Source organism: Entelurus aequoreus, linkage group LG05 (genome assembly GCF_033978785.1).
Source record: "Entelurus aequoreus isolate RoL-2023_Sb linkage group LG05, RoL_Eaeq_v1.1, whole genome shotgun sequence".
In the NCBI taxonomy this organism is placed as follows: Eukaryota; Metazoa; Chordata; class Actinopteri; order Syngnathiformes; family Syngnathidae; genus Entelurus; species Entelurus aequoreus.
The window spans coordinates 5,011,981-5,039,884 of NC_084735.1; the positions used below are offsets into that span (position 1 = coordinate 5,011,981).

At 44.7% G+C, this 27,904-nt stretch overlaps 2 protein-coding genes across 5 annotated transcripts in view; one reads left to right on the forward strand and one right to left on the reverse strand.

The window, feature by feature from the left end:
• Nucleotides 1-11: 11 nt before the first annotated feature.
• On the reverse strand, nt 12-21,025 carry LOC133650048 (ectonucleotide pyrophosphatase/phosphodiesterase family member 2-like). Of its 3 annotated transcripts, none has more exons than XM_062046828.1 (25): nt 20,917-21,025; nt 20,486-20,591; nt 20,189-20,338; nt 15,346-15,471; nt 15,219-15,279; nt 15,047-15,144; nt 14,900-14,979; nt 14,720-14,839; nt 14,588-14,643; nt 14,461-14,526; nt 14,322-14,394; nt 14,149-14,257; nt 5,155-5,280; nt 5,054-5,085; nt 4,866-4,993; nt 4,727-4,805; nt 4,558-4,645; nt 4,313-4,479; nt 4,186-4,246; nt 3,982-4,124; nt 3,772-3,910; nt 3,634-3,711; nt 1,057-1,189; nt 832-985; nt 12-774 (listed from the first exon to the last, which is right to left on the reverse strand). In XM_062046828.1, exons 1-25 carry the CDS (start codon nt 20,932-20,934, stop codon nt 604-606), a joined length of 2,562 nt encoding a protein of 853 aa, XP_061902812.1. In that variant the 5' UTR covers nt 20,935-21,025; the 3' UTR covers nt 12-603. The 3 variants fall into 3 exon arrangements, with proteins under 3 accessions (XP_061902812.1, XP_061902811.1, XP_061902810.1); XM_062046827.1 differs by having other exon boundaries at nt 3,772-3,913; XM_062046826.1 differs by having other exon boundaries at nt 3,772-3,913; nt 4,727-4,808.
• Nucleotides 21,026-27,091: 6,066 nt separating this feature from the next.
• Nucleotides 27,092-27,904, forward strand: part of LOC133650050 (collagen alpha-1(XIV) chain-like) — a 38,880-nt gene continuing 38,067 nt past the window's right edge. For both annotated transcript variants that reach the window (XM_062046830.1, XM_062046831.1), the window contains exons 1-2: nt 27,092-27,223; nt 27,299-27,399. In XM_062046830.1, coding sequence (XP_061902814.1) covers nt 27,300-27,399 — 100 coding nt within the window. In that variant the 5' untranslated portion in view covers nt 27,092-27,223; nt 27,299. The remainder of the gene's footprint in view (nt 27,224-27,298; nt 27,400-27,904) is intronic.

Consider the following 27,904-nt stretch of genomic DNA (forward strand, 5'->3'; position numbering starts at 1 on the left):
TATCCCTATCTGTATCTGTATCCCTATCTGTATAATATATCTGTATCGCTATCGTATCTGTATCGCTATCGTATCTGTATCGCGCTTGGTATCTGTATTGCTATCTGTATCATATTTGTATCCCTATCCCTATCGTATTTGTATCGCTAGCTGTATCTGTGTTGCTATCGGTATCTGTGTCACTATCCCTATCTGTATCATATCTGTATTGCTATCGTATCTGTATCGCACTTGGTATCTGTATTTCTATCTGTATTGGTATCCCTATCTGTATCTGTATCGCTATCTGTATAATATATCTGTATCGCTATCGTATCTGTATCGCTATCGTATCTGTATCGCGCTTGGTATCCGTATTGCTCTCTGTATTGGTATCCCTATCTGTATCTGTATAATATATATGTTTTGCTATCGTATCTGTACCGCACTTGGTATCTGTATCGGTATCTGTATTGCTATCGGTGTCTGTATCCCTATCGGTATCTGTGTCAGTATCGGCGATACCAGCTGCGTGGTTTACTTGGTATGGGATTGACAGCAAGAGCCCCAGTATCAGTATATGTGTGTGCGTGGCCACGCCCCCTGGTCCCAAGAGGGCGGGGCCTAGTCCTGGTCCTCAAAGGTGTGCATGGAGGTCTTGAGGCTGAGGGTCCGGCTGTAGGTCTGGTTGCTGGAGCGGAACAAGTCCAGACCCGTCAGGATCTCCACGTCTCGGACTCGGGCGGTGTGCAGCTGGAGGAGCTGCTCCACCCACTGCTGCTCGTCCTCTCGGCTCTGCACGCATTGGCCGGCATGTTAGCCCCGCCCCCTGACTTCCTGCGCCGCACTCACCTTGCAGGTCTCGCTGTTGTCGGGCCGGTGGGGCAGCAGGAAGGAGACCACGCCCACATCGCCCTCGCACTCGTCCAGCGTGCGGTTGGCCCGCCGGCAGCCGGTCACCACGGCGAAGAAGTGGGTGGGCACGGGCGGCGTGGCGGGCGACCACCTGCGGGCGGCGGCACACGTCACACACGCTCAGTCGGGCGTGGCGCTCACTCACTTCCTGATGTCACTCACTTCCTGATGTCCTCCAGGGCGTCACGCCGGCCGTCGTAGTCGTGGTCGAAGACGGGCCCCGCCAGCACGTTGATGCCCCGCTGCTCCCGGGCGTAGCGGATCAGCAGCGCCCGCTGCAGGTAACGCCACACTCCTGCGGGCGCAACACCCGTCACCATGGTTACGCTCACCTCATCGCAGGGCAATAAGGTAGATAAAGTGCTGAGTCATGTTATCTTCTAGGACAATAAGGTAGATAAAGTGAGAATAAGGTAGATAAAAGTGAGAATAAGGTAGATAAAAGTGAGAATAAGGTAGATAAAAGTGAGAATAAGGTAGATAAAGTGAGAATAAGGTAGATAAAGTGAGAATAAGGTAGATAAAGTGAGAATAAGGGAGATAAAAGTGAGAATAAGGTAGATAAAAGTGACAATAAGGTAGATAAAAGTAAGAATAAGGTAGATAAAAGTGACAATAAGGGAGATAAAAGTGAGAATAAGGTAGATAAAGTGAGAATAAGGTAGATAAAGTGAGAATAAGGTAGATAAAGTGAGAATAAGGTAGATAAAGTGAGAATAAGGGAGATAAAAGTGAGAATAAGGTAGATAAAAGTGAGAATAAGGTAGATAAAGTGAGAATAAGGTAGATAAAGTGAGAATAAGGTAGATAATGTGACAATAAGGTAGATAAAGTGAGAATAAGGTAGATAAAGTGAGAATAAGGTAGATAAGTGAGAATAAGGTAGATAAAGTGAGAATAAGGGAGATAAAAGTGAGAATAAGGGAGATAAAAGTGAGAATAAGGTAGATAAAGTGAGAATAAGGTAGATAAAGTGAGAATAAGGTAGATAATGTGACAATAAGGTAGATAAAGTGAGAATAAGGTAGATAAAGTGAGAATAAGGTAGATAAGTGAGAATAAGGTAGATAAAGTGAGAATAAGGGAGATAAAAGTGAGAATAAGGTAGATAAAAGTAAGAATAAGGTAGATAAAAGTGACAATAAGGGAGATAAAAGTGAGAATAAGGTAGATAAAGTGAGAATAAGGTAGATAAAGTGAGAATAAGGTAGATAAAGTGAGAATAAGGGAGATAAAAGTGAGAATAAGGTAGATAAAAGTGAGAATAAGGTAGATAAAAGTGACAATAAGGTAGATAAAAGTGAGAATAAGGTAGATAAAAGTGACAATAAGGGAGATAAAAGTGAGAATAAGGTAGATAAAGTGAGAATAAGGTAGATAAAGTGAGAATAAGGTAGATAATGTGACAATAAGGTAGATAAAGTGAGAATAAGGTAGATAAAGTGAGAATAAGGTAGATAAGTGAGAATAAGGTAGATAAAGTGAGAATAAGGGAGATAAAAGTGAGAATAAGGTAGATAAAAGTGAGAATAAGGTAGATAAAAGTGAGAATAAGGTAGATAAAAGTGACAATAAGGGAGATAAAAGTGAGAATAAGGTAGATAAAGTGAGAATAAGGTAGATAAAGTGAGAATAAGGTAGATAATGTGACAATAAGGTAGATAAAGTGAGAAAAAGGTAGATAAAGTGAGAATAAGGTAGATAAAGTGAGAATAAGGTAGATAAAGTGAGAATAAGGTAGATAAAGTGAGAATAAGGGAGATAAAAGTGAGAATAAGGTAGATAAAAGTGAGAATAAGGTAGATAAAGTGAGAATAAGGTAGATAAAGTGAGAATAAGGTAGATAAAAGTGAGAATAAGGTAGATAAAGTGAGAATAAGGTAGATAAAGTGAGAATAAGGGAGATAAAGTGAGAATAAGGTACATAAAGTGAGAATAAGGTAGATAAAGTGAGAATAAGGTAGATAAAGTGAGAATAAGGTAGATAAAATGAGAATAAGGTAGATAAAGTGAGAATAAGGTAGATAAAGTGAGAATAAGGAGTGATTTAGGGCTATATAAATAAACATTGATTGATTGATTGATAAAGTGAGAATAAGGGAGATAAAGTGAGAATAAGGTAGATAAAAGTGAGAATAAGGTAGATAAAGTGAGAATAAGGTAGATAAAGTGAGAATAAGGTAGATAAAGTGAGAATAAGGTAGATAAAAGTGAGAATAAGGTAGATAAAGTGAGAATAAGGTAGATAAAGTGAGAATAAGGGAGATAAAGTGAGAATAAGGTAGATAAAGTGAGAATAAGGTAGATAAAGTGAGAATGAGGTAGATAAAGTGAGAATAAGGTAGATAAAGTGAGAATGAGGTAGATAAAGTGAGAATAAGGTAGATAAAGTGAGAATAAGGTAGATAAAGTGAGAATAAGGGAGATAAAGTGAGAATAAGGTAGATAAAGTGAGAATAAGGGAGATAAAGTGAGAATAAGGGAGATAAAGTGAGAATAAGGGAGATAAAGTGAGAATAAGGGAGATAAAGTGAGAATAAGGTAGATAAAGTGAGAATAAGGGAGATAAAGTGAGAATAAGGTAGATAAAGTGAGAATAAGGGAGATAAAGTGAGAATAAGGGAGATAAAGTGAGAATAAGGGAGATAATAGTCATGTTGTTGTCATGCTGTCAGCGGGAGGACAATGAGGTGTTTGTGGAGGAGCGGCGGCGGTCTGGGCCATCGCGGCGTGACTCACTGGCGAAGGCGGGAAACATGGGCACGGTGTTGGTGATGAGCTCAGCTTGGTGTTTGGACTTGGCAGACGACGCCAACTCTGCCAACAAAAGGAGACACGCTGAGCCCAAAGCTGGGCCTGGCGACCTTTGACCCGTACCTGGCGGGAAGAGGAAGCCGTAGGTGAGCTGGGGGGCGTGGCTATAGGTGCTGCAGCTGGGACTGTGCTGGGCTGACACGCGGCGGTCCATCCGCACGCAGCTGCTGCCACCGGAAGCTTCTAGAAGAGTCACGTCCTCCTGCTTAATCAGAGGGTAGGTGAGCGCGGGGGCGGGGCGTGAGCTGCTGGGCGGGGCGGCGGCAGGCGCACCTGCGGCGGCGGCAACGTGAAGGACGTCCACAGCGGCATGGCGAGCTGGCGGCTGTAAGCGCTGATGAAGTCTTGGTGATGGAGCAAACCGTAGCGGGCATCAAACATGACGGCGGGGCGGCCAAAGGGCAGCAAGGTGGCGTCTGCGGGCACAGCGAGCGCGTTAATGGCCGCCTGGCGCCGGCTGCTCGGCGCCACACCTACTGTAGTCGTCGGCGCCGTCTTGGGCGGGGCCGAAGGCGTCCGTCACCTCGTCCACCTTGTTCTGAGACACAAGCAGCAAGCATCAACAACTTCCTCTATGGTGGGCGGAGTCAAACCCTACGCCGACCTCGTCGTCGCAGCTGCAGCCGAGGTCGGAGGTCACCGCCACCTCCGTGTCCGGCGACGGCGCCGTCACTTCGGCGGGCATCTCGGGCTGGAACGGCGGCTCTTTCAACATGGCGTTCAGGCTCCCGTGGGTCCCGTTGTTCGGCGCCGGCTTCAGGCCCAGCAGGTCTGCGACGGGGGGGGGGGAGGAGTCAGGGGGGGCGGAGTCAGGGGGGGCGGAGTCTGGCGGCGTGCTGCGGGACTCACCGCACATGACGTTGTAGAGCTCGATGTTGTCGAACTCCGCCACCTGAGTCTGCGAGCGGAAGCTGGGCCCGTGCGCCATGAAGATGGTCTGCAGGGACAGGAAGTGGTCGACACGTCACATGACACGCGGCGTGGCGGCGAGGCGAGGCGAGGCGAGGCGGACAAGTACCCTCATGCTGGTGATCTTGTTGTCGAAGCCGTGGTCGCCATAGAAACCGCACCGCGTCCGCATCTTCTCCGGCATTTTCCTGCTAATACGGCCGGCGTGTCAGCTGGCGGCGCAGCGCAGAGGTTGTGCGCGGCGTTACCTGGCGATGTGCCACTTCCTGTCCATCAGCAGGTGCACGTCCTCGATGCGGCGGTTGTTGGCGTAGTGAAGCCTCTTGGGTAAGTGCTGCTTGAGGTACGGCGTGAAGTGCTGCGTCGCCATCTTGCACTGCAACCAACCACAGCGCTCGTCAGCCGCTCACGCCGCCAGGGGGCGGGCCTTACTCACCGTCAGGTTGGCCACCACCTGCTGCGGGTCATCTGCAAGGCGACAAAGCAGTGAGGAAGGGATGGCGCCGGGGGGCGGGGCCTACACCCACATTAACTCACATGTGCTGGACTTGGGATCGCGAGGTCGAATCCGGCCCAGCGAGCCTGGGATGAGTGTGATGTCATCGATGTTCAGCGGGTAGCTGCTGAGGAACTCCGTGCGGTCGCAGTGCGCCTCCTCCATGCCTGAAACACGGCACGCACACCTGCCGCTCAATACGCACACCTGCCGCTCAATATGCACACCTACCCCCCAACCAGACATCAGGCACAAAGATTCTAAGCACTAGGACCCCCCAACCAGACATCAGGCACAAAGGTTGTAAGCACAAGGACCCCCCAACCAGACATCAGGCACAAAGGTTGTAAGCACAAGGACCCCCCAACCAGACATCAGGCACAAAGGTTCTAAGCACAAGGACCTCCAAACCAGACATCAGGCACAAAGGTTGTAAGCACAACGACCCCCCAACCAGACATCAGGCACAAAGGTTCTAAGTACAAGGACCCCCCAACCAGACATCAGGCACAAAGGTTCTAAGCACAACGACCCCCCAACCAGACATCAGGCACAAAGGTTGTAAGCACAAGGACCCCCCAACCAGACATCAGGCACAAAGGTTCTAAGCACAAGGACCCCCCAACCAGACATCAGGCACAAAGGTTCTAAGCACAAGGACCCCCCAACCAGACATCAGGCACAAAGGTTCTAAGCACAAAGACCCCCCAACCAGACACCAGGCACAAAGGTTCTAAGCACAAGGACCCCCCAACCAGACATCAGGCACAAAGGTTGTAAGCACAAGGACCCCCCAACCAGACATCAGGCACAAAGGTTCTAAGCACAAGGACCCCCCAACCAGACATCAGGCACAAAGGTTCTAAGCACAAGGACCCCCCAACCAGACATCAGGCACAAAGGTTCTAAGCACAATGACCCCCCAACCAGACATCAGGCACAAAGGTTCTAAGCACAATGACCCCCCAACCAGACATCAGGCACAAAGGTTCTAAGCACAAGGACCCCCCAACCAGACATCAGGCACAAAGGTTGTAAGCACAAGGACCCCCCAACCAGACATCAGGCACAAAGGTTGTAAGCACAAGGACCCCCCCAACCAGACATCAGGCACAAAGGTTGTAAGCACAAGGACCCCCCAACCAGACATCAGGCACAAAGGTTGTAAGCACAACGACCCCCCAACCAGACATCAGGCACAAAGGTTCTAAGCACAAGGACCCCCCAACCAGACATCAGGCACAAAGGTTGTAAGCACAAGGACCCCCCAACCAGACATCAGGCACAAAGGTTCTAAGCACAAAGACCCCCAACCGGACATCAGGCACAAAGGTTCTAAGCACAAGGACCCCCCAACCGGACATCAGGCACAAAGGTTCTAAGCACAAGGACCCCCCAACCAGACATCAGGCACAAAGGTTCTAAGCACAAGGACCCCCCAACCGGACATCAGGCACAAAGGTTGTAAGCACAAGGACCCCCCAACCAGACATCAGGCACAAAGGTTCTAAGCACAATGACCCCCCAACCAGACATCAGGCACAAAGGTTCTAAGCACAAGGACCCCCCAACCAGACATCAGGCACAAAGATTGTAAGCACAAGGACCCCCCCAAGGCTGTGTGCTGAGCCCCCTGTTGTACACCCTCTTCACACACGACTGTGTGGCCTCCCAGAACAACACCAGTATCATCAAGTTTGCAGATGATACTACGGTCGTCGGACTGATCACCGGGGGAGCTGAGGCAGCGTACAGAAGGGAGCTAGCGGAACTGGTGGCCTGGGGTCAGGATAATAATCTCTCCTTGAACACAGACAAGACCAAGGAGATGATTATTGACCCACGGAGAAGGAGTGCACAGTACACACCTCTGTACAATGGGGAGACAGAGGTGGACAGGGTGAAAACCTTTAAATTCCTCGGGACCCACATCAGCGAGGACCTGACCTGGGATCACAACACCCAACAAAGCCCAGCAGCGACTGTACTTCCTAAGAAGGCTGAGAACATTTGGCATGCCACCCAACATTCTCTGCAACTTCTATAGAAGTACGCTTGAGAGTGTCCTTACCACCTCAATCACGGTCTGGTATGGAAACTGCACTGCTAAGGACAGGAAGGCACTCCAGCCAGTCATTAGAACTGCTCAGGAGCAGCCTACAGGACTTGTAGTCTACCAGGAGAGCACACAACATCATCAAGGACAGTACACCTCCTACCATCAGGCAGACCATACAGGAGCCTGAAATCCAGGACTACCAGACTGACAAACACTTTCTACCCACAGACCATCAGGCTTGTGAATGCTAACTTGTGAATGTTCTCATGGAGCACTGACTCATGTTCTCATGGACCACTGACTCATGTTCTCATGGAGCACTGACTCATGTTCTCATGGACCACTGACTCATGTTCTCATGGAGCACTGACTCATGTTCTCATGGACCACTGACTCATGTTCTCATGGACCACTGACTCATGTTCTCATGGACCACTGATTCATGTTCTCATGGAGCACTGACTCATGTTCTCATGGAGCTCTGACTCATGTTCTCATGGAGCACTGACTCATGTTCTCATGAAGCACTGACTCATGTTCTCATGAAGCACTGACTCATGTTCTCATGGACCACTGACTCATGTTCTCATGGAGCACTGACTCATGTTCTCATGGACCACTGACTCATGTTATCATGAAGCACTGACTCATGTTCTCATGGACCACTGACTCATGTTCTCATGGACCACCGACTCATGTTCTCATGGAGCACTGACTCATGTTCTCATGAAGCACTGACTCATGTTCTCATGGACCACTGACTCATGTTCTCATGGACCACTGACTCATGTTCTCATGGACCACTGACTCATGTTCTCATGGACCACTGACTCATGTTCTCATGGACCACTGACTCATGTTCTCATGGAGCACTGACTCATGTTCTCATGGACCACTGACTCATGTTCTCATGGACCACTGACTCATGTTCTCATGGAGCACTGACTCATGTTCTCATGGACCACTGACTCATGTTCTCATGGACCACTGACTCATGTTCTCATGGACCACTGACTCATGTTCTCATGGAGCACTGACTCATGTTCTCATGGACCACTGACTCATGTTCTCATGGACCACTGACTCATGTTCTCATGGACCACTGACTCATGTTCTCATGGAGCACTGACTCATGTTCTCATGGACCACTGACTCATGTTCTCATGGACCACTGACTCATGTTCTCATGGACCACTGACTCATGTTCTCATGGACCACTGACTCATGTTCTCATGGACCACTGACTCATGTTCTCATGGAGCACTGACTCATGTTCTCGTGGACCATTGACTCATGTTCTCATGGACCACTGACTCATGTTCTCGTGGACCACTGACTCATGTTCTCATGGACCACTGACTCATGTTCTCATGGAGCACTGACTCATGTTATCATGAAGCACTGACTCATGTTATCATGAAGCACCGACTCATGTTCTCATGTAGCACTGACTCATGTTCTCATGGAGCACTGACTCATGTTATCATGGACCACTGACTCATGTTCTCATGGACCACTGACTCATGTTCTCATGGAGCACTGACTCATGTTCTCATGGACCACTGACTCATGTTCTCATGGACCACTGACTCATGTTCTCATGGACCACTGACTCATGTTCTCATGTAGCACTGACTCATGTTCTCGTGGACCACTGACTCATGTTCTCATGGACCACTGACTCATGTTCTCGTGGACCACTGACTCATGTTCTCATGGACCACTGACTCATGTTCTCATGAAGCACTGACTCATGTTATCATGAAGCACCGACTCATGTTCTCATGTAGCACTGACTCATGTTCTCATGGAGCACTGACTCATGTTATCATGAAGCACTGACTCATGTTCTCATGGAGCACTGACTCATGTTCTCATGGACCACTGACTCATGTTCTCATGGAGCACTGACTCATGTTCTCATGGAGCACTGACTCATGTTATCATGGAGCACTGACTCATGTTCTCATGGAGCACTGACTCATGTTCTCATGGAGCACTGACTCATGTTCTCATGGAGCACTGACTCATGTTCTCATGGAGCACTGACTCATGTTCTCATGGAGCACTGATTCATGTTCTCATGGACCACTGACTCATGTTCTCCTGGACCACTGACTCATGTTCTCATGGAGCACTGACTCATGTTCTCATGGACCACTGACTCATGTTCTCATGGAGCACTGACTCATGTTCTCATGAAGCACTGACTCATGTTCTCATGGAGCACTGACTCATGTTCTCATGGAGCACTGACTCATGTTCTCATGGACCACTGACTCATGTTCTCATGGAGCACTGACTCATGTTCTCATGGAGCACTGACTCATGTTCTCATGGACCACTGACTCATGTTCTCATGGACCACTGACTCATGTTCTCATGGACCACCGACTCATGTTCTCATGGAGCACTGACTCATGTTCTCATGGAGCACTGACTCATGTTCTCATGAAGCACTGACTCATGTTCTCATGGAGCACTGACTCATGTTCTCATGAAGCACTGACTCATGTTCTCATGGAGCACTGACTCATGTTCTCATGGAGCACTGACTCATGTTCTCATGGAGCACTGACTCATGTTCTCATGAAGCACTGACTCATGTTCTCATGAAGCACTGACTCATGTTCTCATGGAGCACTGACTCATGTTCTCATGGAGCACTGACTCATGTTCTCATGGAGGTAGTGAGGATGACCATGACCAACAATCTTCACGGCAAAAACTCATCATCATTATCCTCATCATTCTCATCATTGTAATTATTCTCATCATTCCCATCATCCTCGTCTTCATCATTACCTTTGTCATTATTATCATTATGCTCATTATCATTATCATTCTTATCATCATCATCATCATCATCATTATCCTCATCATTGTCATCATTCTCACCAGTCATTATTCTCATCATTCTGATCATTTTCTTTCTCATCATCACCATTCTCATCATTATCATCGTTATCATCACCATTCTCATAATCATCATAATTCTCATCATCATTATCATCATTATACTCATTATTCTCATCATCACCATTCTCATCGTTCTTATAAACCTCATTATCATCATCATTTTCATCCTTCTTGTCGTTCTCATCATCATCATCATTCTCATTGTTATCATCATCATCATCCTAATCATCTTTATCATTCTCATCATCAGCATCATTATCATATTTATCATTCTCATCATCATCATTATCCTCATCGTTATCATTTTGCTCATTCTCATCATGCTCGTCCTAATCATTAACATTCTCATCATTCTTATAAACCTTGTTATCATTTTCATCCTCCTTGTCATTCTTATCATCATCCTCATTCTCATCGTTATCATCATGCTTATCATTCTCATCATCTTTATCATTCCCATCATCATTCTCATCATCATTATCCTCATTATTCTCATCATCTTTATCATTCTCATCATCATCCTCATCGTTATCGTCATTCTCATTATTCTTATAATCCTCGTTATCATCATCATCTTTATCATTCTCATCATCATCGTCATCGTTATTATCATCCTCCTTATCATTTTCATCACTATCATCATCATTTTAATCATCCTCTTCCTCATTATCATAATTCTCATTCTCATTATCATTAACATAATCCGCATTAACATCATTATCATTAACATCATCATCAACATCTTCTTCACTAACATCATCCTCATTACCATTATCCTCATCAACATCCTCCTCATTCACATCGTACTCTTTAACATCATCATCATCATCATCATTCTCATCATCATTAGCATCATCCTCATCATTATCAACATCATTCTCATCATCACCATCAGCATCATCCTCATCAACATCATTCTCATCATCATCATTCTCATCCTCATCAACATCATCCTCATCATCATTAACATCATCCTGATCATTATCAACAACATCCTCATCAACATCATTCTCATCATCACCATCAGCATCATCCTCATCAACATTGTCCTCATGCACATCATCATCATTAACATCATCCTCATCAACATCATTTTCATCATCATCCTCAATAACAGCATCCTCAGCATTATCATCATCAACATCATCCTTATTAACTTCATCCTCATCAACATCATTGTCATTAACATCATCCTCATCTTCATCATCATCATCATTAACATCATCCTCATCAACATTATCATCATCAACATCATGCTCATCAACATCATCCTCATTTACATCATCCTCATCAACATCATCATCATTAACCTCATCCTCATTACCACCATCCTCATCAACATCATCGTCATTAACATCATCCTCATTAACATCATCCTCATCAACATCATCATCATTGACATAATCATCATCTTTAACATAATCATCCTCATTAACATCATCCTCATCAACATCATTTTCATCATCATCATCAATAACATTATCCTCATCAACATCATCTTCATCATCCTCATCCTCAATAACAGTATCCTTAACATTATCATCATCAACATCATCCTTATTAACTTCATCCTCATCAAAATCATTGTCATTAACATCATCCTCATCTTCATCATCATTAACATCATCCTCATCAACATTATCATCATCAACATCATCCTCATTAACATCATCCTCATCAACATCATCATCATTAACCTCATCCTCATTAACATCATTCTCATCAACATCAGCCTCATTAACATCATCCTCATCAACATCATCTTCATCATCATCATCATCATTAACATCCTCCTCATCAACATTATCCTCATCAACATCATCCTCATCAACATCATCTTCATCATCATTAACATCATCCTCATCAACATTATCATCATTAACATCATCCTTGACATCATCATCATCAACATCATCGTCATTAACATCATCCTAATTCACATCCTACTCTTTAATATCATCCTCATCAACATTATCATCATTAACATCATCCTCATTAACATCCTCCTCATCAACATCCTCCTCATTAACATCATCCTCATCAACATCATCTTCATCATCATCATCATCATCATTAACATCCTCCTCATCAACATTATCCTCATCAACATCATCCTCATCAAGATCATCTTCATCATCATTAACATCATCCTCATCAACATGATCATCATTAACATCATCCTTAACATCATCATCATCAACATCATCCTCATCAACATTATCCTCATCAACATCATCCTTAACATCATCATCATCAACATCATCGTCATTAACATCATCCTAATTCACATCCTACTCTTTAATATCATCCTCATCAACATTATCATCATTAACATCATCCTCATTAACATCATCCTCATCAACATTATCATCATTAACATCATCCTCATTAACATCATCCTCATCAACATCATCCTCATCAACATCCTCCTCATTAACATCATCTTCATTAACATCATCCTCATCAACATCCTCCTCATTAACATCATCCTCATCATCATCATCCTCATCAACATCATCCTCATCAACATCATCTTCATCATTAACATCATCCTCATCAACATTATCATCATTAACATCATCCTTAACATCATCATCATCAACATCATCGTCATTAACATCATCCTAATTCACATCCTACTCTTTAATATCATCCTCATCAACATTATCATCATTAACATCATCCTCATTAACATCATCCTCATCAACATCCTCCTCATTAACATCATCTTCATCAACATCATCTTCATCATCATCATCATCATCATTAACATCCTCCTCATCAACATTATCCTCATCAACATCATCCTCATCAAGATCATCTTCATCATCATTAACATCATCCTCATCAACATGATCATCATTAACATCATCCTTAACATCATCATCATCAACATCATCCTCATGAACATTATCCTCATCAACATCATCCTTAACATCATCATCATCAACATCATCGTCATTAACATCATCCTAATTCACATCCTACTCTTTAATATCATCCTCATCAACATTATCATCATTAACATCATCCTCATTAACATCATCCTCATCAACATTATCATCATTAACATCATCCTCATTAACATCATCCTCATCAACATCATCCTCATCAACATCCTCCTCATTAACATCATCTTCATTAACATCATCCTCATCAACATCCTCCTCATTAACATCATCCTCATCATCATCATCCTCATCAACATCATCCTCATCAACATCATCTTCATCATTAACATCATCCTCATCAACATTATCATCATTAACATCATCCTTAACATCATCATCATCAACATCATCGTCATTAACATCATCCTAATTCACATCCTACTCTTTAATATCATCCTCATCAACATTATCATCATCAACATCATCCTCATTAACATCATCCTCATCAACATCCTCCTCATTAACATCATCCTCATCAACATCATCTTCATCATCATCATCATCATCATTAACATCCTCCTCATCAACATCATCCTCATCAACATCATCTTCATCATCATCAACATCATCCTCATTAACATCATCCAAATTCACATCCTACTCTTTAATATCACCCTCATCAACATTATCATCATTAACATCATCCTTAACATCATCATCATCAACATCATCGTCATTAACATCATCCTCATCATCATCATCCTCATCAACATCCTCCTCATTAACATCATCCTCATCATCATCATCCTCCTCAACATCATCGTCATTAACATCATCCTCATCATCATCATCATCATTAACATCCTCCTCATCAGCATTATCCTCATCAACATCATGCTCATCATCATTAACATCATCCTCATTAACATCATCCTCATCAACATCCTCCTCATTAACATCATCCTCATCAACATCATCATCATTAACATCCTCCTCATCAACATTATCCTCATCAACATCATCCTCATCATCATCATCCTCATTAACATCATCCTCATCAACATCATCTTCATCATCATCAACATCATCCTCATCAACATCCTCCTCATTAACACCATCCTCATCCTCATCCTCATCATCCTCATCCTCATCCTCCCACCACTCACCATGGTCGCCCACCACGATGACGTTGACACATCGATGAAGATTCATTTGCTTCAGTCCGTTCATGAGCTGCCCGATGATGTTGTCTATCTCCCTCAGGGGGTTGTCCAGCTGCACACACACAGGAGGCGGGGTCAAGCCATTGGCCCCGCCCACAGGCGTCACCGGACCTCACCTCGCTGCTGAGGGGTCCCAGGCGGTGTCCGAAGGTGTCAGGCTGCTCGGAGTGCACGGCGTAGACGTAGGGTCTGGACACAGAGCGTGCAGGTGAGCACAGGTGTACCTGCGGGTGAGGAGGCGTGTGAGGTGCACACCTGTGCTGGTCGGGCAGGTGCAGCCAGTGCAGGATGGTCAGGATGCGGCGCTCCAGCGGGATGACCCTGCAAGGAGGGCACGGGGTCACTCTCACGCTGTCCTAGGAAGCCAAGCGGGCAGACCTACCAGGGCCAGAAGAAGGTTCCGGCCTTGACGCCTTGCTCCTCCGCCGTGATCCAGATCTGCGGGCGACACGGCGGCGTGACACAAAGGAGAACCGGCCCCGCCCCGCCCCGCCCCTTTTCCCCGCCCACTCACCGGCTGCCCGCCCCACCAGCGGTGGTTGAGCTTCTCCCGGGTGCGCAGGCTGAAGGTGGCGTTGAAGACGGGGTCGTGCATGGTGTTACCCACAATGCCGTGGGACTCGGGGTAGAGGCCCTGAGGACACACAGGTGAGAGCGTGGCCCCTCCCCCTGCAGCAGGTCATGTGACACTCACCGTGGCCAGGGTGTACAGGTTGGGGAAGGTCTTGGTGGGGTACACGGGGCGCATGTAGGGCGCAGACGTCCCGCACGTCCCTGACAGGAAACACCTGTGGTTACCGGGAGGGGGCGGGCTCTAGGAGAAGGGGGCGGGGCCACCTACTGAGTTTGTGGATGTTGGGGATGACGGACGCGCCCTTCTTCAGGTAGGACGCCCGGAAGCCGTCCACGGACAGCATGATGAGAGGGGGGCGGACGAAGCTGCGGGGGCCACGGCGCTCATTTGCATATCATTTGCATACTCCCCCTCCGCCCAATTAGCATAGCGTACTCACCCGGCGGGACACTCGGCGCCGCCGATGTCCTCGCAGCCTCCTTGGAGCCACGTCTCCTCACCTCCAAAACACAGGACAAGCGGTGAAGCCGACTCAGCGGCACGTTGGCGAGGGTGAGGGCGATTACCTTTGCACGCCGACTTGTAGTTGGAGCAGCAGTCGCCTCGCTCCAGGCAGTCCTGGTCACACTGGCAGGCGTGCTCCTCCCTCCTCCCCTCGCCACAACGCTCCTGCCGGCACTCGAACCCGCCCGCTGCTCACACACACACTCAACATCAGCACTGCTGGACTAACTCCAACATCAGATCAACTAAGGTAACATCAACTAAGGTAAGATCAACTAAGAGGTAAGATTAACTAAGATAAGAACAGCTCAACTAAGGTAACATCAACTAAGGTAAGAACAGCTCAACGAAGGTAATATCAACTAAGGTAAGATCAACTAAGGTAACATCAACTAAGATAAGAACAGCTCAACTAAGGTAATATCAACTAAGGTAAGATCAACTAAGGTAACATCAACTAAGATAAGAACAGCTCAACTAAGGTAAGATCAACTCATCTAAGATCAGCTCAACTAAGGTAAGATCAACTAATCTAAGATCAGCTCAACTAAGGTAAGATCAACTCATCTAAGATCAGCTCAACTAAGGTAAGATCAACTAATCTAAGATCAGCTCAACTAAGGTAAGATAAACTCATCTAAGATCAGCTCAACTAAGATAAGCTCAACTAAGATAAGAACAGCTCAACTAAGGTAAGATCAACTCATCTAAGATCAGCTCAACTAAGGTAAGATCAACTCATCTAAGATCAACTCAACTAAGGTAGGATCAACTCATCTAAGATCAGCTCAACTAAGGTAAGATCAACTCATCTAAGATCAACTCAACTAAGGTAGGATCAACTCATCTAGGATCAGCTCAACTAAGGTAAGATCAGCTCAACTAAGGTAAGATCAACTCATCTAAGATCAGCTCAACTAAGGTAAGATCAACTCATCTAAGATCAGCTCAACTAAGGTAAGATCAGCTCAACTAAGGTAAGAGCAACTCATCTGAGATCAGCTCAACTAAGGTAAGATCAACTCATCTAAGATCAGCTCAACTAAGGTAAGATCAGCTCAACTAAGGTAAGCTCAACTAAGATAAGAACAGCTCAACTAAGGTAAGATCAACTCATCTAAGATCAGCTCAACTAAGGTCAGCTCAACTAAGATAAGAACAGCTCAACTAAGGTAAGATCAACTCATCTAAGATCAGCTCAACTAAGGTAAGATCAGCTCAACTAAGATCAGCTCAATAAGGTAAGTTCAACTAAGATAAAAACAGCTCAACTAAGGTAAGATCAGCTCAACTAAGATCAGCTCAATAAGGTAAGATCAACTCATCTAAGATCAACTCAACTAAGGTAAGATCAGCTCAACTAAGATCAGCTCAATAAGGTAAGATCAACTCAACTAAGGTAAGATCAGCTCAACTAAGATCAGCTCAATAAGGTAAGATCAACTCAACTAAGGTAAGATCAGCTCAACTAAGATCAGCTCAATAAGGTAAGATCAACTCAACTAAGGTAAGATCAGCTCAACTAAGATCAGCTCAATAAGGTAAGATCAACTCAACTAAGGTAAGATCAGCTCAACTAAGATCAGTTCAATAAGGTAAGATCAGCTCAACTAAGGTAAGATCAGCTCAACTAAGATCAGCTCAATAAGGTAAGATCAGCTCAACTAAGGTAAGATCAGCTCAACTAAGATCAGTTCTATAAGGTAAGATCAGCTCAACTAAGGTAAGATCAGCTCAACTAAGATCAGTTCAATAAGGTAAGATCAACTCAACTAAGGTAAGATCAGCTCAACTAAGATCAGTTTAATAAGGTAAGATAAGCTCAACTAAGGTAAGATCAGCTCAACTAAGATCAGCTCAATAAGGTAAGATCAGCTCAACTAAGATCAGCTCAATAAGGTAAGATCAGCTCAACTAAGATCAGCTCAACTAAGGTAAGATCAGCTCAACTAAGATAAGCTCAATAAGGTAAGATCAGCTCAACTAAGGTAAGATCAGCTCAACTAAGATCAGTTCAATAAGGTAAGATCTGCTCAACTAAGGTAAGATCAGCTCAACTAAGATCAGCTCAATAAGGTAAGCTCAGCTCAACTAAGGTAAGATCAGCTCAACTAAGATCAGCTCAATAAGGTAAGATCAGCTCAACTAAGGTAAGATCAGCTCAACTAAGATCAGTTCAATAAGGTAAGATCAGCTCAACTAAGGTAAGATCAGCTCAACTAAGATCAGCTCAATAAGGTAAGATCAGCTCAACTAAGGTAAGATCAGCTCAACTAAGATCAGTTCAATAAGGTAAGATCAGCTCAAATAAGGTAAGATCAGCTCAACTAAGATCAGCTCAATAAGGTAAGATCAGCTCAACTAAGGTAAGATCAGCTCAACTAAGATCAGCTCAATAAGGTAAGATCAACTCAACTAAGATCAGTTCGATAAGGTAAGATCAGCTCAACTAAGGTAAGATCAGCTCAACTAAGATCAGCTCAATAAGGTAAGATCAGCTCAACTAAGGTAAGATCAGCTCAACTAAGATCAGCTCAATAAGGTAAGATCAGCTCAACTATGGTAAGATCAGCTCAACTAAAGTAAGATCAGCTCAATTAAGATCAGTTCAATAAGGTAAGATCAACTCAACTAAGGTAAGATCAGCTCAACTAAGATCAGCTCAATAAGGTAAGATCAACTCAACTAAGGTAAGATCAGCTCAACTAAGATCAGCTCAATAAGGTAAGATCAGCTCAACTAAGGTAAGATCAGCTCAACTAAGATCAGCTCAATAAGGTAAGATCAACTTAACTAAGATCAGCTCAATAAGGTAAGATCAACTTAACTAAGGTAAGATCAGCTCAACTAAGATCAGTTCAATAAGGTAAGATCAACTCAACTAAGGTAAGATCAGCTCAACTAAGATCAGTTCAATAAGGTAAGATCAACTCAACTAAGATCAGTTCAATAAGGTAAGATCAGCTCAACTAAGGTAAGATCAGCTCAACTAAGATCAGCTCAATAAGGTAAGATCAGCTCAACTAAGGTAAGATCAGCTCAACTAAGGTAAGATCAGCTCAACTAAGATCAGTTCAATAAGGTAAGATCAACTCAACTAAGGTAAGATCAGCTCAACTAAGATCAGCTCAACTAAGGTAAGATCAGCTCAACTAAGATCAGCTCAATAAGGTAAGATCAGCTCAACTAAGGTAAGATCAGCTCAACTAAGATCAGCTCAATAAGGTAAGATCAACTCAACTAAGGTAAGATCAGCTCAACTAAGATCAGTTCAATAAGGTAAGATCAACTCAACTAAGGTAAGATCAGCTCAACTAAGATCAGTTCAAGAAGGTAAGATCAGCTCAACTAAGGTTAGATCAGCTCAACTAAGATCAGCTCAATAAGGTAAGATCAACTCAACTAAGGTAAGATCAGCTCAACTAAGGTAAGATCAGCTCAACTAAGATCAGCTCAATAAGGTAAGATCAGCTCAACTAAGAACAGCTCAACTAAGGTAAGATCAGCTCAACTAAGATCAGCTCAATAAGGTAGGATCAGCTCAACTAAGGTAAGATCAGCTCAACTAAGATCAGCTCAATAAGGTAAGATCAGCTCAACTAAGGTAAGATCAGCTCAACTAAGATCAGTTCAATAAGGTAAGATCAACTCAACTAAGGTAAGATCAGTTCAACTAAGATCAGCTCAATAAGGAAAGATCAGCTCAACTAAGGTAAGATCAGCTCAACTAAGATCAGTTCAATAAGGTAAGATCAACTCAACTAAGATCAGTTCAATAAGGTAAGATCAGCTCAACTAAGGTAAGATCAGCTCAACTAAGATCAGTTCAATAAGGTAAGATCAGCTCAACTAAGGTAAGATCAGCTCAACTAAGATCAGTTCAATAAGGTAAGATCAGCTCAACTAAGGTAAGATCAGCTCAACTAAGATCAGCTCAATAAGGTAAGATCAGCTCAACTAAGGTAAGATCAGCTCAACTAAATCAGTTCAATAAGGTAAGATCAGCTCAACTAAGATCAGTTCAATAAGGTAAGATCAGCTCAACTAAGGTAAGATCAGCTCAACTAAGATAAGCTCAATAAGGTAAGATCAGCTCAACTAAGGTAAGATCAGCTCAACTAAGATCAGCTCAATAAGGTAAGATCAGCTCAACTAAGATCAGCTCAACTAAGATCAGCTCAATAAGGTAAGATCAGCTCAATAAGGTAAGATCAGCTCAACTAAGGTAAGATCAGCTCAACTAAGATCAGCTCAATAAGGTAAGATCAGCTCAATAAGGTAAGATCAGCTCAACTAAGGTAAGATCAGCTCAACTAAGATCAGCTCAATAAGGTAAGATCAACTCAACTAAGGTAAGATCAGCTCAACTAAGGTAAGATCAGCTCAACTAAGATCAGCTCAATAAGGTAAGATCAGCTCAATAAGGTAAGATCAGCTCAACTAAGGTAAGATCAGCTCAACTAAGATCAGCTCAATAAGGTAAGATCAACTCAACTAAGGTAAGATCAGCTCAACTAAGATCAGCTCAATAAGGTAAGATCAACTCAACTAAGGTAAGATCAGCAACAACTAAGGTAAGATTAAATGAAGAAAAACGAGACCAATTAAGCTGCCTTTTATGCTAAGCGGCGGTCATGTGCCTCACCTGACAGGGGCGGTCATGTGACTCACCTGACAGGGGCGGTCATGTGACTCACCTGACAAGGGCGGTCATGTGACTCACCTGACAGCGGCGGTCATGTGACTCACCCGACAGGGGCGGTCATGTGACTCACCCGACAGGGGCGGTCATGTGACTCACCCGACAGGGGCGGTCATGTGACTCACCTGACAGCGGCGGTCATGTGACTCACCTGACAGGGGCGGTCATGTGACTCACCTGAGAGGGGCGTTGATGTGACTCACCTGTTTTGAGACAGTGGTGGTCAAAGTCGGAGCAGCAGCTGTAGTAGGTCTTACACAAATTGTCACAGCGACACCCTGGTGGCTCCGCCTCCTCCAGCTCGAAGCACCGCCCCTTACAGGACCCTGCTGAGCTGACCCACTGGGACACCACTGGGACACACACACACACACACACACACACACACACACACACACACACACACACACACACACACACACACACACACACACACACACACACACACACACACACGGTCTCAGCGCGGGCCGCCGGGATGGAAGCGGGCGCCTCCTCACCTTTGGCGTGTGGGGGCGGGGCCTCGCCGCCCTCCGCAGGTCGGCTGGCCTGGAAGACGTACGCCCTGATGACGTCACAGCGCCACCCGCACCACGCCATTAACACCTGCACACAGCCCAGTGGGCGGGGCTTAGTCACAGTAATGATGGGATCTTCACAAGGGGGGCGGGACCCTGCGCCTCCGCAGCCTCTCATTGGTCCATTTCCAGACCGGGTCCAATCAATGGCGTGTGTGTAGTTACCGTAACTACACGCGCATGCGCAGCGCGAACACAAATGTGCCGCCCCTCCCCCACCCTTATTCCATCTTCATCCCCTCATCAAACATCATCATCATCATCAGCAGCAGCAGCGTTAAAAGCTGCGTCGCGCGCGCGCGCGCACGTCGCGACGAGAAGACGACGGAGGAGAAAAGAGAGAAGTGACGTACCCACAATGTCAGCGGCATGTTCCTCCGCGGACACACAACACTACACAACACACACAACTTTGTCCAACGTCCGTCTGTGGAGACTCTTTGCGCCTGCGCACATCGATTCGCGCTCCTCTCTCTCTCTCTCTCTCTCTCTCTCTCTCTCTCTCTCCCGCCCCCGCTGATCCCCCTAATTTGTGTCATTGTTTGTTTTGTCCTGGCGTGTGTGTGTGTGTGCGTGTATGTGCGTGGGTGTGTGCGTGTGTGTGTGTGTGTGTGTGTGTGTGTGTGTGTACTTTACAATTCACCTTAGAAATGACCTCTGACCTCTACAGTGTGTGTGTGATTTCAACACATGTAAGTTGACAACATCCTGCTGGAACCTTCTGTTCTTCCTCCACACACACACACACACACACACACACACACACGCGCACACACACACACACACGCACACACACGCACACACACGCGCACACACACACACACCCATGACACCTGAGCCATCACCTGAGGCTACAATTAGTGGCAGCAGGAAGTGAGGGGCAGACATGTTGCTTGTTTTGTCTGCGCCGCGGCAGGAAGATGACATCATTGACGACATCATTGCCGACATCATTGCCGACATCCGCCAGCGCCATCGTGCACGCCAACCAGCCTGCCAGGGGGCGGGGTCAAGCCGGGGATACTCAGCAGGCAGCGGCCAGCGTTAGCAATTAGCACGGGTGTCGGGCGAGAATACAAATACTACAGTACTACTTAGTACTACTTGGTACTACTTGGTACTACTTAGTAATACTTAATAGTACTAAGTAGTACCAAGTAGTACTAAGTACTACTTGGTACTACAACACTCTTATAAACATGGTATTAAACATTTAGCATCACGTAGGCTAACACCACGCTAACGTGCTAATTACCAAACACTAACGTGCTAATCACCACGCTGACGTGCTAATGACCACGCTGACATGCTAATCACTAAACACTAACGTGCTAATCACCATGCTAACGTGCTAATGACCACGCTAACATGCTAATCACTAAACACTAACGTGCTAATCACCACGCTGACGTGCTAATCACTAAACACTAACGTGCTAATCACCACGTTAACGTGCTGATCACTAAACACTAACGTGCTAATCACCACGCTGACATGCTAATCACTAAACACTAACGTGCTAATCACCACGCTGACGTGCTAATCATTAAACACTAACGTGCTAATCACCACGCTAACATGCTAATCACTAAACACTAACGTGCTAATCACCACGCTGACGTGCTAATCACTAAACACTAATGTGCTAATCACCACGCTGACATGCTAATCACTAAACATTAACGTGCTAATCACTAAACACTAACGTGGTAATCACCACACTAACGTGCTAATCACTAAACACTAGCGTGCTAATCACCACGCTAAGGGGCTAATCACTAAACACTAACGTGGTAATCACCACACTAACGTGCTAATCACTAAACACTAACGTGCTAATCACCACGCTAAGGGGCTAATCACTAAACACTAACGTGCTAATCACCACGCTAACGTGCTAATCACTAAACACTAACGTGCTAATCACCACGCTAAGGGGCTAATAACTAAACACTAACGTGCTAATCACCACACTAACGTGCTAATCACTAAACACTAGCGTGCTAATCACCACGCTAAGGGGCTAAGGACCATGCTAACAGACTAATGAACTGGCAGGCAATGTAAGGACTTGTTTGGACTTTACATTCTAGAACGTACTAATGTACTTTGGACAGTTAATATTTGTCACACACACACACACACACACACACACACACACACACACACACACACACACACACACACACACACACACACACACACACACACACACACACACACACACACACACACACACACACACACACACACACACAGAGTTCACATGTCAATGAACAACTTTAAGCAAATAATGTTTTTTTTGTGAAGACATGGCTGCCCCCTGCCAGTCATCAGGAGTACTTCCTGCATAGCACATGTGATCCAGTACTACTTCCTGCATAATACATGTGATCCAGTAGGGGGCAGTACTACTTCCTGCATAATACATGTGATCCAGTAGGGGGCAGTACTACTTCCTGCATAGACCATGTGGTCCAGTAGGGGGCAGTACTACTTCCTGCATTGACCATGTGGTCCAGTAGGGGGCAGTACTACTTCCTGCATAGACCATGTGGTCCAGTAGGGGGCAGTACTACTTCCTGCATAGATCATGTGGTCCAGTAGGGGGCAGTACTACTTCCTGCATAGATCATGTGGTCCAGTAGGGGGCAGTACTACTTCCTGCATAGATCATGTGGTCCAGTAGGGGGCAGTACTACTTCCTGCATAGATCATGTTATCCAGTAGGGGGCAGTACTACTTCCTGCAGAGACCATGTGGTCCAGTAGGGGGCAGCACCGCCTTGGCCAATCAGCTTTCACTGTGTCAAAGGTCAGGCTCCCCAAGTCTGTTTTTTGTTACCGTGACGACCACACTGTAAGCCACTTTGACAGACAGCAGATGATGTCATCGATCAACACAACTTGCATGTACAGTAGCCACGCCCACTTCATTACATCTAGTCTTTGAAAGTGACATCTAGTCTTTGAAAGTGACATCTAGTCTTTGAGAGTGACATCTAGTCTTTGAGAGTGACATCTAGTCTTTGAAAGTGATATCTAGTCTTTGAAAGTGACATCTAGTCTTTGAAAGTGACATCTAGTCTTTGAAAGTGACATCTACTCTTTGAAAGTGACATCTAGTCTTTGAGAGTGACATCTAGTCTTTGAGAGTGACATCTAGTCTTTGAAAGTGATATCTAGTCTTTGAAAGTGACATCTAGTCTTTGAAAGTGACATCTAGTCTTTGAAAGTGACATCTAGTCTTTGAGAGTGACATCTAGTCTTTGAGAGTGACATCTAGTCTTTGAAAGTGATATCTAGTCTTTGAAAGTGACATCTAGTCTTTGAAAGTGACATCTAGTCTTTGAAAGTGACATCTACTCTTTGAAAGTGACATCTAGTCTTTGAGAGTGACATCTAGTCTTTGAAAGTGACATCTAGTCTTTGAAAGTGACATCTAGTCTTTGAGAGTGACATCTAGTCTTTGAAAGTGACATCTAGTCTTTGAGAGTGACATCTAGTCTTTGAGAGTGACATCTAGTCTTTGAAAGTGACATCTAGTCTTTGAAAGTGACATCTAGTCTTTGAAAGTGACATCTAGTCTTTGAAAGTGACATCTAGTCTTTGAGAGTGACATCTAGTCTTTGAAAGTGACATATAGTCTTTGAGAGTGACATCTAGTCTTTGAAAGTGACATCTAGTCTTTGAAAGTGACATCTACTCTTTGAAAGTGACATCTAGTCTTTGAGAGTGACATCTAGTCTTTGAGAGTGACATCTAGTCTTTGAAAGTGACATCTAGTCTTTGAAAGTGACATCTAGTCTTTGAGAGTGACATCTAGTCTTTGAAAGTGACATCTAGTCTTTGAGAGTGACATCTAGTCTTTGAAAGTGACATCTAGTCTTTGAAAGTGACATCTAGTCTTTGAAAGTGACATCTAGTCTTTGAGAGTGACATCTAGTCTTTGAAAGTGACATCTAGTCTTTGAGAGTGACATCTAGTCTTTGAAAGTGACATCTAGTCTTTGAGAGTGACATCTAGTCTTTGAAAGTGACATCTAGTCTTTGAGAGTGACATCTAGTCTTTGAAAGTGACATCTAGTCTTTGAGAGTGACATCTAGTCTTTGAAAGTGATATCTAGTCTTTGAGAGTGACATCTAGTCTTTGAAAGTGACATCTAGTCTTTGAGAGTGACATCTAGTCTTTGAAAGTGACATCTAGTCTTTGAGAGTGACATCTAGTCTTTGAAAGTGACATCTAGTCTTTGAGAGTGACATCTAGTCTTTGAAAGTGACATCTAGTCTTTGAAAGTGACATCTACTCTTTGAAAGTGACATCTAGTCTTTGAGAGTGACATCTAGTCTTTGAGAGTGACATCTAGTCTTTGAAAGTGACATCTAGTCTTTGAGAGTGACATCTAGTCTTTGAAAGTGACATCTAGTCTTTGAGAGTGACATCTAGTCTTTGAAAGTGACATCTAGTCTTTGAAAGTGACATCTAGTCTTTGAGAGTGACATCTAGTCTTTGAGAGTGACATCTAGTCTTTGAAAGTGACATCTAGTCTTTGAGAGTGACATCTAGTCTTTGAAAGTGACATTTAGTCTTTGAAAGTGACATCTAGTCTTTGAAAGTGACATCTAGTCTTTGAAAGTGACATCTAGTCTTTGAGAGTGACATCTAGTCTTTGAAAGTGACATCTAGTCTTTGAGAGTGACATCTAGTCTTTGAAAGTGACATCTAGTCTTTGAGAGTGACATCTAGTCTTTGAAAGTGACATCTACTCTTTGAAAGTGACATCTAGTCTTTGAGAGTGACATCTAGTCTTTGAGAGTGACATCTAGTCTTTGAAAGTGACATCTAGTCTTTGAGAGTGACATCTAGTCTTTGAGAGTGACATCTAGTCTTTGAGAGTGACATCTAGTCTTTGAAAGTGACATCTAGTCTTTGAGAGTGACATCTAGTCTTTGAAAGTGACATCTAGTCTTTGAAAGTGACATCTAGTCTTTGAGAGTGACATCTAGTCTTTGAAAGTGACATCTAGTCTTTGAGAGTGACATCTAGTCTTTGAAAGTGACATCTAGTCTTTGAAAGTGACATCTAGTCTTTGAGAGTGACATTTAGTCTTTGAAAGTGACATCTAGTCTTTGAGAGTGACATCTAGTCTTTGAAAGTGACATCTAGTCTTTGAGAGTGACATCTAGTCTTTGAAAGTGACATCTAGTCTTTGAAAGTGACATCTAGTCTTTGAGAGTGACATCTAGTCTTTGAAAGTGACATCTAGTCTTTGAGAGTGACATCTAGTCTTTGAAAGTGACATCTAGTCTTTGAGAGTGACATCTAGTCTTTGAGAGTGACATCTAGTCTTTGAGAGTGACATCTAGTCTTTGAGAGTGACATCTAGTCTTTGAAAGTGACATCTAGTCTTTGAGAGTGACATCTAGTCTTTGAGAGTGACATCTAGTCTTTGAGAGTGACATCTAGTCTTTGAGAGTGACATCTAGTCTTTGAGAGTGACATCTAGTCTTTGAGAGTGACATCTAGTCTTTGAGAGTGACATCTAGTCTTTGAGAGTGACATCTAGTCTTTGAAAGTGACATCTAGTCTTTGAGAGTGACATCTAGTCTTTGAGAGTGACATCTAGTCTTTGAAAGTGACATCTAGTCTTTGAAAGTGACATCTAGTCTTTGAGAGTGACATCTAGTCTTTGAGAGTGACATCTAGTCTTTGAGAGTGACATCTAGTCTTTGAAAGTGACATCTAGTCTTTGAGAGTGACATCTAGTCTTTGAGAGTGACATCTAGTCTTTGAAAGTGACATCTAGTCTTTGAGAGTGACATCTAGTCTTTGAAAGTGACATCTAGTCTTTGAGAGTGACATCTAGTCTTTGAAAGTGACATCTAGTCTTTGAAAGTGACATCTAGTCTTTGAAAGTGACATCTAGTCTTTGAAAGTGACATCTAGTCTTTGAAAGTGACATCTAGTCTTTGAGAGTGACATCTAGTCTTTGAGAGTGACATCTAGTCTTTGAAAGTGACATCTAGTCTTTGAAAGTGACATCTAGTCTTTGAAAGTGACATCTAGTCTTTGAGAGTGACATCTAGTCTTTGAAAGTGACATCTAGTCTTTGAGAGTGACATCTAGTCCTTGAAAGTCTGGTGGAGTCTCCTCAGGTGCAGGTGCCAACATGCCCCCTGGGGAGCGTTAGGCTCCGCCCCTTCAGGTGCAGGAATGAGCCCCCCGAGGCCGTCTAGGTGCTGCAAGTCCCAACTGACTGAAAGGTAAAAGTATGTGAAACTACAAGACACTAAGACAGGAAGTGATGCTATCCGGCCTTCAAAATAAAAGAAGCATGGGGTGTCAGTTCTGAAATGTGATGATGATGATGTTGATGGAGGTGTGGTGACGTCACACATAGCCAAATAATAATAACACTAATCATTGGAATGCTTTTTCAACGTGTTCATTTGCTCTGATGGTGAAGTCACGCTCTTATTTTGAAAAGACTTCCTGCTCTGTCAGGCGCAGCTGCGTGCTGGTGCCGGCACGAGGAGGACGCGCCAGGAGCAGACGCCTCTAGAGCGGCGTGGACCTCCGACGCGCGCGCACAGCTTGTGCACGTCTCCCCACTGGCACGTGCCACCTCACCTGCACACGCGCCTCCCGCCCGCCGCGCCAGGTAAGCTTCCCCGGGTACGTCACGCCTCAGCGTGCTTTGTTTTTGGCGCCAAGAGCAGTTGTTGTCCGTCCGCAGAATGACGTCACACGCACGACATGCCGCCGCCCCGGTGGTCAGGTGGTTACTGGCGGGCTTCCTGGTGGTCTGGCTGCACCCCCACCCTGCGGGGGGCCAAGGTGAGCGCTCCAGTAATGCATGACCAGGTGACCACAGGTGAGCACAGGTGATTACAGGTGAGCACAGGTGACCACAGGTGAGCACAGGTAACCACAGGTGATCACAGGTGACCACAGGTGATCACAGGTGATCACAGGTGATTACAGGTGAGCACAGGTGACCACAGGTGAGCACAGGTGACCACAGGTGACCACAGGTGATCACAGGTGACCACAGGTGAGCACAGGTGATTACAGGTGAGCACAGGTGAGCACAGGTGATTACAGGTGACCACAGGTGATCACAGGTGTGACCACAGGTGATCACAGGTGTGACCACAGGTGATCACAGGTGTGACCACAGGTGTGACCACAGGTAACCACAGGTGATCACAGGTAATCACAGGTGATCACAGGGGACCACAGGTGATCACAGGTGTGATCACAGGTAATCACAGGTGACCACAGGTGATCACAGGTAATCACAGGTGACCACAGGTGATCACAGGTGATCACAGGTAATCAC